At 48.8% G+C, this 13,106-nt stretch overlaps 1 protein-coding gene across 1 annotated transcript; it reads left to right on the top strand.

Moving 5' to 3' along the window:
• Positions 1–2,089: 2,089 nt before the first annotated feature.
• AKAW2_20609A (putative glycosyl hydrolase) lies at positions 2,090–4,135 on the top strand (the record flags this gene model as incomplete). The annotated part of the gene is made up of 2 exons (XM_041685341.1): positions 2,090–2,978; positions 3,051–4,135. 2 exons carry the CDS (start codon positions 2,090–2,092, stop codon positions 4,133–4,135), a joined length of 1,974 nt encoding a protein of 657 aa, XP_041539435.1.
• Between the last annotated feature and the right edge of the window lie 8,971 nt (positions 4,136–13,106).

Genomic DNA, 13,106 nt, shown 5'->3' with positions numbered 1-13,106 from the left:
TGAGGGAGGAGACTCAGTCGGAAGATGCGGGTATTGGATGTTATGCAAAATTAGAAAATAAGGAGAAATCAAAGTAGCTTTATCAAAGCTCGATGGCAATGAAACAAAGAAGAAGAGGGGCGGCGAGGAGGCTGAGATGAGCGTAAAGTGAAGCCGAAAGGAAGTTGTCTTCTACACCGCCCGGACCAGTCGCCGGCGGAGTTTCGCCGCTGCCGCTGGCGATGATGTCGATGCTCTTTTTGTCACTTTCAACTTGATGTCTCATCTGAATCTCAACTATCAATTAGATCTCAGAGAAGAGCGTACTTTTTTTTTGTATATATATATATATATATATTCACAGGTTCTCATAAAGCATATTAGACTGATTAGGCTGACAAATAGCCAAATTTGTCTATGACACTTGGTGGTGATCGGCGCGACAGTGACGACGTTCATGTCAAGCAACACATGGCTAAAGCTGTCGTTGAGCTGTTGGTCACCGGTGTTCTCTTGATGACTCGGAAATAATGTCATGGCATGCTTGTAAAATGACAATTCCAGATGGGACAAGGTTAATTGACTAATCTGGACTTGAAGCAACATTCTCAGCATCAGAACACCCTTCCGATCCTATCATGGCAATGGTTCCAGCCTTATCAGATTGAAAGTCAAGTGTCATGAAGTTGCAGTCGAACTCTGATGCAAGGAAGAGCCGTGGTCGTAACCAATCTGATCATGTCCCACTGAAAGCTTTATGGTCTATTCGCATCACCAATTGTTATCGCCTTACTCGATGATACTTGTGGCGTGACCAAAGCGAGCATAGTTTTTTCCTGTGGTCTCGGTTCTCATCTAAGAGAAGTTGGTCCCATACTTCCAGCTTTATCGTCCTTCCATCTAGCCCAATGATGCGACGTGACTGAATGGTCTGCTTTCCGGGATAATGATCTGCCCTAAATGGGAGCAATAAATCAACCCACTGATGGCAGTCTCATTTAGCTCCCAAGTGATACGTTAAGCCACGTACTACCCTAGCAGATGGTTATCAGACGGTGCCTCAACTCCCAGGTCACTTTCCTACTCTGTTTCACCGTTGGATGAACGGTCAGGCCTGGTTAAAACCCGGGGTTACCCCCACCGGAGCTCCGGAGATGCGGTCTTCGATCATGTGGGAGCCATTGCTTCTGGTTATGTTGTCACTTCCGCCGTTGCCGTTGTCAAATGGCGAGTCTGCTTCACTGAATTAGTGGGCTTGACACCTGATCCGGCGTAGGACTTTTTCGCTTCGCAATATGTTAAGTAACCTCGCCGGATTGTCGTCCCGAAGTTCCTGCTGCAGTACGATATAGAATGCCAGTGGTGAATACCATGGATCATAAGGATGCAACTGTTCAGGAATTTGGGGCGAATATGATGGTATATAGATTTTTCTTTTACATGTAGAGCAGCCTACAGCATCAGCGGCCAACGCTAGCTTTTCTTCCTTCTTTCCATTTTCTATACATAATGTTGGAGATCAATCTAACAATCCAGCAAAATTGCAATAAGTCGGGTCAAGTTAGCATGATTGCAATCATGACCAGATGCAATCCTGTGTTGCCGGCCTTCCCCGCTTCTTGTCATCTCGATTCTTCCCCGGAACTTCACCTCCTCACTAAAGGATTGTGGCGGTTAACATTAGGCTATATTCCTCTATCCCAGCCCAACGAATCCCATTCGTGGACCCAAATGACTTCCGATCTCTTGGCCGGAACAAGTCACTCGCTCTAGAGCAGTCGTTTCTCTACGCGTCCTTTTCTACTGGACGAAGATGAATGAATCTGGTCGGCAGTATGCCCGTCGTGGCGCTGGTGACACTACGACACAGGCAGCGATGCGGTCCTAGCAGGAGATGCTGTGTCCATCTCCCAATTGGACCGCATCTATTGTACTGCTAGACAGGTCATCGTGAGGGGCTGCAATTGCACAGCATGTTCAAGCAACCCCTCCCCCACATTTCCACATCTTAACTGACAGGTTTTAAAACAAATAGAGCCCTTCCCATGCTCCAGTGGCCTTCAAAATCCACTTCCCCCGCATACCCACCCAGACAAACCACACCATCACAATGCTCTACACCGAAGACAACAAACTCATCTTCCGTTTCGACGACCACCTCCTCTGGATCCAGCCATGGGACGACAATGCGCTCCGAGTAAGAGCTACCAAGCTGGCCTCCATGCCCACCGAAGACTGGGCCTTATCCCCGGAGATCCCATCAACCGAACCTAAACCTACCATCAGCATCGAAGAGCACAAAGACTCCAGCATCACCAACGGCAAGATCACAGCCAAAGTATCCCAACGCGGCAAGATCACCATCTACAACCACAAAGGAGACAAGCTGCTCGAAGAATACGCTCGCAATCGTCGCGATCTCAAGGACCCCAAATGCAGCGCACTGGAGGTCGAAGCTCGCGAACTGCGACCAATCCTAGGAGGCGACTTCCATCTGACCATGCGATTCGAGTCGCTGGACCCTAAAGAGAAGATCTACGGAATGGGGCAATACCAACAACCCTTCCTCAATCTCAAGGGTGCGGATATCGAGCTTGCGCATCGGAACTCTCAAGCCAGTGTCCCCTTCGCCCTCTCCTCCCTTGGCTACGGGTTTCTGTGGAACAACCCGGCTATCGGACGAGCTGTGCTAGGGACGAACACTATGAGCTTTGAAGCCTACTCTACAAAGGTGCTCGACTACTGGGTCGTAGCAGGAGATAGCCCAGCTGAGATCGAGGAAGCCTATAGCAAAGTCACTGGCTACGTGCCGATGATGCCTGAATACGGCCTCGGGTTCTGGCAATGCAAGCTGCGATACTGGAACCAGGAGCAGCTTCTTAACGTCGCCCGAGAATACAAGCGACGAAACATACCATTAGATCTCATTGTCGTTGACTTCTTCCATTGGAAACATCAAGGAGAATGGAGCTTCGATCCTGAGTTCTGGCCGGATCCGGGTAAGTCCTTCTCATGCATCTAGATATATATAAAGCCTCATCGCCAACTAACAACACTCCCCCACCATACAGACGCCATGATCAAAGAACTTCAATCCCTAAACGTCGAATTAATGGTCTCCGTTTGGCCAACTGTCGAAAACGCCTCGACCAACTACCCCGAAATGCTCGAAAAGGGCCTCCTAATCCGCCACGACCGGGGGCTTCGCGTATCCATGCAATGCAACGGCGACATCACACACTTCGACGCCACAAACCCGGCCGCACGCGCCTATGTCTGGAGCAAAGCGAAACAAAACTACTACGACAAAGGCATCAAAGTATTCTGGCTCGACGAAGCCGAACCCGAATACTCCGTCTACGACTTCGACCTCTACCGGTACCACGCCGGCAGCAACCTGCAAATCGGCAACATCTTCCCGAAAGAGTACGCGCGGGGGTTCTACGAAGGCATGGAATCGGCAGGACAAACCAACATCGTCAATCTCCTACGGTGCGCCTGGGCCGGGAGCCAGAAGTACGGCGCCCTAGTTTGGAGCGGCGACATAGCGTCCTCGTGGTCGTCGTTCCGCAACCAACTAGCGGCTGGACTAAACATGGGTCTGGCAGGGATACCCTGGTGGACGACAGACATCGGGGGGTTCCATGGAGGCGATCCATCGGACCCAGCATTCCGGGAGCTGTTCACGCGCTGGTTCCAATGGGGGGCGTTCTGTCCTGTGATGAGACTGCACGGCGATCGGGAACCCAAGCCGGAGAACCGGCCTACGGATTCAGGATCCGATAATGAAATCTGGTCCTATGGTGAGGAAATCTACGAGATCTGTAAAAAGTACATCGGGATTCGCGAGGAGTTGCGCGATTACACGAGAGGGTTGATGAAGGAGGCGCACGAGAAGGGAACGCCCGTCATGCGAACACTGTTCTATGAGTTTCCTGCTGATAAGAGAGCATGGGAAGTCGAGACGGAATATCTCTTTGGCTCGAAGTACCTTGTTGTGCCGGTGTTCGAGGCTGGGAGGAGATCTATCGAGGTGTATTTGCCGGCTGGGGCGTCGTGGAAGGTTTGGGGTCAGGATGATGTGATACATGAGGGAGGGAAGGTGGTTCAGGTGGAGTGTCCGATTGAGACGATGCCGGTATTTGTCAGGGTTTGAGTGAGAGTCTCGTGGGATATTTTGTATTTGGGTTTGGCAGTTGCCTGGCGGTGATGGGATGAATTGATGTATTCGACAGGGGGGATAGGGTTGGATGTATCGACTTGCAAATTGTCAGAGGGAGAGATAAGTTCAGCCACTATCCACTAAAGTAAATCACAAATACAATCTGTCAGCATGTGTATGTGATGGACTGACTCGACACTCTCGTAGAAAAAACTTACAGTAATGCTGCTACTGGAATGTCGTGGCCACAGTGCATCCACCCATCCAGCAGGAAGGGAACAGAATCAGTAAGTAGGGAGGGGGCGAATGACAAATCCAAAGAGCGACTTCGATAGCCCTTTTTTCTTTTTTTTCAATACTTGGGTCAATGGTTCATTTCCTTTCTTTTTCTTGCTTCATTTTCAGCCTCGCCAAGGAAAGAAAAGCAAGAAAGTGTTGCATGGATGGACTCTTCGACGGCTGAATCTCATGGCAAAAGCGTGGCAACTATCGAATACTAGAGAAGTAGCGAACATTCTACAAGTTGAGTCTGGAAGCTCTCTTCTTCCAGTAGATTACTTCTCTTTCCACTTCGATCGATCTAGTGGCGACCAGGGTCTCCATGAAGATGTCCCTAGTAGCCCCCAAGCGTAGCCACAAAAATGAGCCCAGCTTAGCCACATGGCCCAAGGAATGGGTTTTTGGCAGGAAAAAGAAAAGGATATGTATGGCTCAGCCCAGCCACAGAGAGTGGATTCATCAATAGGAGGGAATAGTTCTTGAATCTGTAATAGGCGGAAACAGGGAAGTACGTGGGAATCTGTCCAGACTCAACAGAGTTTGTGAGTTCTTCCCTAGTTTCTTCCTTCTGCCCTTCCAGCCAAGAGACAGTAAGGTAGGCCGTCTCACCGTTGGATATACGAACGGGATCGATTGGCTCCCAGAAGAAGTACCAATGTCACAAGTGGAAGTCTGTGCAGAGAGCTATGACTGCTGCGTCTAGTGAACCATAAAAATTTGGCAGCGAATCGAAAAGCCTCGCGTGGAGTTATGCAGCCATCTCAGCTCTCTGCACGCTTCAATCAGTTTCCTGAGCCACTGCAGCTCCGGAAAAGCTGGCTCAAAGAGGCCAGTGCAGTGCATATCATGGGTCTTGGTGGGCACCGTCGCATCGCTTGCTATCTTCACCCTCCCCTTATTTGTTCCTTTCCGTGCCGTCTGCCAGGTATACTCCCGAAGTCTTCCCTGACGGCTCGATTGGAGAGCCAGGAGCGGATCGCCAAAGAGGGGGGGTTTTGCCTAAAGAGGAGGTGAGGGTAGTGGAGATGGCTTCTGACGGAGTAGTTCGTTATGGAGCCGTACGTAGACGCCGACTCGGCAAATGCACGGTCGTCAAAAGTCATCGTAGGACGGCTTGTGCAGAAGAATTTGCCGTTCCAGACCCTCTTTTCATTTATTTCTTTTTCCCTCGTTGGTCTCTCGGTTACCTTTGTGGGTTTTTTTCTTTTTGCACAGAAAAAAAAAGATTGAGGCCAAAGCTTAACCCTGGATCCTTAGGGACAAGTAGTGCGACGCCATCGTTTCCATCGTTCCTATTCTCAGTACCTCCCCGGGCTGATGTTAGCAAGCGATTGATCCATCATGCCCCATTGTCAGTGGTGCGACAAACCAACCGATCCGACACTCCCTAGTTCCAGTTTCTGACCCAGATGTGCCGAGAATAGGTCTGGGGGCTGCTACAAACTGGTAGCCTCCGCAGAGGACTGAGAATTTGACGGGAAAGAAGGGAAATTAAGGAAGAACGGGTGGCTCCAGGGCCATGGAAACGGACCAAGATTCAATCCTTCTTGGTGAGGGAAGCGGCCGCCGTTCCCGGGCATGCGGCTAGCTCGTGGGTTCTTTTTCTTGGTTGGATGAGGAGGACGGCACATCCACGGCTCCAATGGTCCTTACCTCAGCGCCGGGACTGAAGGCTGAATGGGTCGTGAAGATTGAGTTTTGACCGGGTAGATTGGGTTTATTCGGGTGCACTGGCTTGGTCTGGTTGGCCCGGAGGCCCACTGATGTTCCTGCCACTCGCTACAGTCGGTAATCCGTGAACCATCCTATTGATGATTCACCTCTTGGCCCCAGGTGGCAGGGCCTCCCGTCCCAGGACGTTAGTTGTACGTTAGTTGTATGTTACTCTGATCACTCTCTGACCACCACGGGACCTAGGCTGCAGGTGCACACTCATCCGTTGGCACCGGTCATGAATAAACTTCTTTGACAGCGGGAGTGCCGTGGAGAATGAGGTCTGGTAACGGTTGGAGTAGAAGTACAACGGGCAGCACTGATGGTGATGATGATGATGCCGATGCTGATGATGTCTTGTGATCCCCTCTAGTTACCAGCTGACAAGTATCGCTGGGAATGGAATCAAGACGGCATGGGTGGTGGAAAAAGAGAGTTTCTCACTCGATTTGTCAGATCTCAGGGAAGACTCGAAGCTGGTTGCATTCCAGTCTCGACAAAAGTCAATAGTGCCGTCACATCACATTAATCTGCATTGGTCCAGAAATCCTCCTCCTCCTCCTCCTCCTCCTCCTCCTCCTCCTCCTCCTCCTCCACCACCACCATCTTACCCAGACATGGGATCAAGGCGTCAGCTGCATTGGAGAGAGTTCACTGCAGCTCTGCCATGGTGGTGGTAACAGTGACTGGCCGCGTCAACACGACGTATCCGACCTCTAGGATGTGCGATGGAGTTCCCCAGAGTTTGTGGAAGGGGTAGTACAAGGAAAACCCAAGTAACTCCAGCTGAACACATTTTGTATACATGGATGATGAAGAAGGAGAAGAGGATGATGATGATGATGATGGGTCTTCTTGGATTGAGGAAGAGAGATTAGTTCCTTCCATCCTTCTACACCTTCCAATTCAGGAAATACCATAGGACCACAATGTGTATGTACCTCGCCTATGACGAAAGATGTAGCATTACACAACCAGCCATCATTCCAAGTAGTAGTATACTTATTCTAGCCAACCATGTATAGTAGCATATCAGTATACATCACTCATCCATCATCATGGATACATCAAGTTCTCTACGGGGATTACCTGGTTACTGTGGCAGACAGGCATACCTAGTTCAATACCCGACTCCAGATGTATACATATGTATGAACTGTGGATAAGATACTGCGATAGTTACTATTCTGACGGAGGGGTGGTACTGGAAGGAATCCTGCGGTGTAGCCATGATGGCTGCATCATGGTGCCTCTATCCCCTTGTTGGGATTCGCAAGCGTAAAAGCGAAGCGGGGGGAGGAGGATGGTAAATTTGGTGTGTGTGTGGCAGTGAAGGTAAACTGGTTTGTTTCTACTTGGTTACAGATACTCCGTACTAAGCGTACTAGATAGATACGGTAAATCCATACAGTCACTAGCTAAGTAGTTTACCGCGCTGAAGTAAGGTAACACGACCCCCGGTGGGGATCCTGGTCAGCCGGGAGGACGGGGCACAGCACCTCCTTTGTCACACTAAACCCAAAGAGATAATCGGGCAATGCCCAGCCGGGCATCTGGGAAGGATCGGGGAACCCACATGGTCCCCGAAGGGGAAGACATAAACCCCGATCAGAGAGGGCATCCAATCACGGGCTTTCCTGCCAATTCTTGCTGCATCCTGTATGTACCCTTCCTTTCACATTCACCACCACTTTCTCCCTCACCCCTCCCCTCTTTCAAATTCTCCACCTCCATCAGATACCGCGCGACGTCATGGGTCTACCCATCTACTCCATACTAGCTAGCTAACGATGGAGTCCTTGGACTGGGTACCACCGGGGGATTGATTCCACATTCTCCGACATCAGAAGTGAGGTGAGGAGGAAGACGACAGATTGATACATACACGTACCTTAGATCTGGAACCGCCCATCTCTCGATCCATCCTGGTTATCACGGGACGGGTTTGACCGTTTTTTTGACCATGGATCAAGGTCCAGGCGACCCAAATGCTAGGATACGGAAAACGGATACATAAAATAAATCCAGAAAAATATAAAATAAAATCAAAAAAAGAACAATATGTGCCACCAAGCAAGGATGATAGGTTGGGAAGGATGCAACAACATAGGACGGACTCGACCTATCCTCGAGAATGTCTCAACACTAGTTAAGACGAAGTAGGGTAACTTACAACCGCACCCCTCCTGTTTACTATTACTGAATGAAGACAATGAATCCTTTACCAAAAAGTTCCCAGGTACTATAATCCCCGATTCTAATCATGCGCTGGTTCAAAATCCACGCAACCGGTATAAATGGACAGGGCATGTGTCGGGACTGTGGTACACAAACGGGGTCTACTGACTCGGTAAACGCATGGGAGGGAGGGGAAAAAAGGAAGAATTAGAAATTTAAAAAAACAAATATTGCGCGGAAGAATTATCAAGTCAACAGCCATGCATTATCTCTACCATGATTCATGGAAGCGTCAAGACCAACAAAGGAAGAAGAAGAATAGCAGTGTGGTAGCAAACTCGTTGTTGTCTCAATACTTACTTATCGTCCTCTTTACTGTACTGAAATACCATTGGCTCTTCAAACCACGGAAAACAAGAAGACTCCTAACTGACAGGTGGTGCTCGGACCTCCTGAGGTTCGCAGACTTGGAGGCCCGACAGTCAGGAAACAGCGGCGGGATGCGAGAGAGCCGTTCGCTCCACTTCTTCAACTGACCCCCCCATACGGTGTCCTGCAGTCGGGGATCCCTGCCCATCTGTCTCGTCTTGCTCTCTCACCCTCTCGAGACTCGTTACTACATTTCCTTTTGATTTCACGGTTGTACGACGTCCTGCGGACGCTGTATGCGTGTGTGTGTGTATGTATGGAGGTACACAAAGTCGGTCGCGCGGTCGCACTCTCGCTTAGAACAATCACTGTTACATATTCCATTGACCTTCTAGTAGTAGTACCCCCCAAAAAAATAAATCAATCAAAAATCCGCCTTGTATCCCCTCCCACACGAAAATCATATTCCAACTAAATCAGTAGCGCCCAGTAGACAGGTACCAAAATTAACATCTTACACCCTTCAAGAAAACAGCACTAATCGTGGAGCAACAGCTGAAGATTTAATATATTCAGTGGCCAGGCACTGCTGAATATATTCCTGATCTGGCAAGTGGCAGGGGAGATCAATCAAGGAATCCCGGGTGCTGCACGCTAAGGTATGGGTCAACCAGGGTTTATCTCAAATACTTCCCGTGTCTCTGATTGGCAACCCAAGGCCAAGGTACATCGGGGACCATCGACCGGGGTTAAACAAAGTAGTTAGACTAGACCGGGCAAGTCAGAGTAGTCCTAGTAGGTGACTTAGTAAGGTGGTCGTAGCACTGTACATCATCGCTACTAGGATTTAGACTTCTTGTGTGGCCCCCCCCTCCTTCGTGATCAATTCAATAGTACACACTACACACGGGTTCCTTCTTTACTTTGCTTCCGTCCAGCTGGGTCTGGAGTAATCGTGGTCGCGATTAAGATGGAATTAGTGTTTATTACTATTTATCCTCAATGTATGTAGTAAAGGTACCTTACAGCTAGTAGTCTGTGCAATGTTCAGAACAATTGGATCGGTCATATGTATACTAGTAGTGGTAAGTAGTTGTTCATCTGCCTCAGAAATATATATTTCTGCGGGCCGCTGTGGTGTTGCAGAAGGACGATCACACATCGAATCTTCTTGGTACTTTGTAACTAACATCTTTGACGAAATGACGTACGTATGTCGACTCCAGTAGTTTTAGTAGTTTCTGAAGTACATTTAAAAAATAATGGAGAGTTACTAGTAGTACGTAGTAACTACTTAGTACTAACCGAGTGGGAAAAAGCTGCATAAGTAAAGCGATGTATGGATTGTTCCCCGTAAGTAAGTAAACTATGTATGTATGTAAATCCGTTTGTTCGTTTTTCTGTACACGGTACTCCGTACCACGAGGTCAAGTAGGCAGATCGCAAGTACCCGTCCACATGGCAGGCTTGTAACCCTCCCACGACGTAGATGGCGTTTGACACCGCTCAGAGCCACCCACCTTTCCCCTGATTCCTTTATTGAGGTTCAAAAAGCCCTCCGTAGAATGGGGTCGTGGGGGACTTTGAGAGTTCTTGTGATACCAAGCGGGTTTTATTCTTAATTCTTTAAATCACCGGGGTAAGGCTAGTTTACTTTTCATGTATATCCGAAGTTAGCCCGGGCGGGCGGGAGCATACGTTAACGGACGTTGTTGTTGACATGGATAGGATGGCAGGATTCGGGGACCTGGAATGTAAGTTGTGTAATAGAGGGTAAATGGTTGTATACTATAGTAAGTATCTAACGTAGTGGAAATGTATTCCAGTTCCCACTAATAATTACTGGGTCACAACAGTTTGTTGACGGGATGCTTATGAGCGATTTGGTTGGCGGTCCGGCCCACAATTTGATTTGATTTTCTGTTCAGCTTGTGTGTATAGTATGTGTGCGCGTGTGTTTTGTGTGGAGGCGAAGGCAAATAGAGGGGGGAAAAGAAAAATGACTAAAAGATCCAAAGAAGGAGAATGCTATTGTCCATTTGAAAAAAAAAAAACAAATAAAAAAGAACCTCGTTAAAGCATGGGTAAAACACTATGGCGAGCCGAGACCATCAATTACATTTCTCCAGATCGTACCTGTCAATTGCATTAATCTCGCCTCAATCAAGATTAATCTAAGTGCGTCTTCGTCCTTTTGACGAGGTCGCGAAGGCCTACCGAGATCGCTCTTTTTCCCTAGACTTCCCCCCCCTCCAAGTCCGCGATCATCATTGCCTGGATGGGACTAGCCCCGCGCTTCCAGAATGACAAATACCTTATTTTGGCAGACCAATCAGCTGCTAATATGGGGCAGTGGTTCGTCACGTCATGCAGTTCAGGTCCTCAGGGGTTCGTGCTTACTAGCCTGTTTAGGTGAGTTGAGGAACCAATTGGTAACTGATACCTCAGTAACTAGGCTGCGGTACTACCAGTATGGCGGTATTGATGACAATTAGGCCCGAAACCGAAGTGAAGTTACACTCTAACCGTCCACACAGCTCTTTCGCTTCCGTCCTTACTTTACAGGAATTATGTTGTAGGTTTTTTTTCCATTGCGCTCTCCATGATTTGATGACGTTCAACGGCTTGACTCGTGGCACTCTCTTCCCCTGAGGTGCCTTCTTTTTCCCTTTCCCGTTGGTGACCTGTAAGCGAGTAACCGCTGTCAACCGCGCTTTGCTAAGAGAGAAAAAAAAAAAAAAATGGAGCTTTGAATTTCCGTTGAGCCGGTGAAGGTGACAGTTGGTTACCCACACAGCATTTTAGTAAGAGAATCTGTATGTCACCTCATCCGAAACGATGTAAGGTGGGAGGGGGGGACCATCTGTTGCTCTGTGCTGTAATAGAGTGTGTGAGAGCGAGCGAGTCTGTGACAAGACAAATCCAGCCAATACAGGTCGGATGACCCCGAATATTTCCTCCCCCTCCCCCTTCATCCGGAGAAAATCTTTATCAAATTCCATCAGTTCGGGGGGAGGCTAGGCAGGGAAAATAGAAGCCTGGAAGATTTTCTCGGAGACGCCGATGGAGGGTGGTGGTGACCTGGAACAATAGTTACTGCAAGAAAAAAACGACGCATGGCAAAACATGGCGATGCCTTCATAGTTGCTAATAGTTTGGACGAGAAGAGTAGATGATAGACCTGCAGAGACGACTGCACGATGATCTGGATCCGATCGTCTTGAACAATTGACGAAGTTTATTGTTCCCCCCTTCCCACGCCACTGGGAATCGAGGACACACTACTTACTAACTCTTACCAGTTACCAGGGCCTTCGATTCGCCAAGCGCTTTACATCGCGCACAGAGTGATCAACCTAGATCGCCCAATCGCAGCAACGTTGTATCCGATCGAACAATAATTCCGAGGGCAAGGTTTTGGGATGGATGGCAGGCGAACAATACTAGTAAACCCATAGTCTTGGATGGTTAACTTTAGCTTCTCGAGTGTGACCCCATCCATTCCCACCGCTTAGTATGACAGCGGGACGGTACCGGCGTGGTGAGCTGACAAGCACTTTACTCTGTCTGGCTTAGGAAAGCAGGTAACCCCTCATTAAAAGGCACTGGTACTTTCCGTTGGTCACGTATCATTTGGAATCTTCCGACCTTCCCCGGATGATCGTGACCAAAGTCATCGTAGAAAGGACAATATACGGGGCTTTTTTAATTTATGTACGCACTCCATAGCTGCAGAGCAGGGTGAGGCTAGTACCTGGCTGGGAGGGCCATGCTCAAGGCGAACAGCCAATGACGAGGCAGAAGGCCACTCTGCCACATTGATGGGCAATTCCGAAAAGGGGGAACCTGAGGATTCCATGAGATCTATCATACTTCTGTTGCATTGCCTACAATGGCGAGTCTCGTCGCGGATCCCTCACCCGGATAGAACCCTGCAGGTCAACGTGAGTCAGGAACTTGTATCCTGGGTGCTGGTTGGATGAACCTGAGAGTTCTACTTACGTAGTAACCCATTTTTTCTCCCATCCATTTCCCCTTCTGATTACTCTATACGGAGAATGAAGGTGTGGTTCACAGCGTTGCGTCCCAATTGAGCGAATAGTAGTAATCCACTGCTTAGTGGTTGTAGTAAAAGTAGTAGTACCTATCTGAGCCAACTGCACGGGCATCCACTGCGTTGTTCTGAGCCAATCGACTTCAAGTCCTTTATCTTCGTACCTGATCGACTTCGGGATGCAGAAAAAAAAACGACAATGAACCGAGGTGACGGGACAGCGGTCCCGTGTCTCTGGTGCAGAGGGATTCAGATCGAGTGGGCTAGTAAGTACGTAGTAAGCATCTGTGTGTAAGAAAACGATGAAAGCGAGAAAAGATATCCGAGGCAATATGCCGTAATGATTGGTCACCTCAAGGAGTTATGACCAAG

The sequence above is a fragment of the Aspergillus luchuensis genome, chromosome 2 (genome assembly GCF_016861625.1).
Source record: "Aspergillus luchuensis IFO 4308 DNA, chromosome 2, nearly complete sequence".
Taxonomy (NCBI): Eukaryota; Fungi; Ascomycota; class Eurotiomycetes; order Eurotiales; family Aspergillaceae; genus Aspergillus; species Aspergillus luchuensis.
The sequence above is the reverse complement of the archived record's forward strand: the minus strand, read 5'-3'. Positions and strand labels throughout refer to the sequence as shown.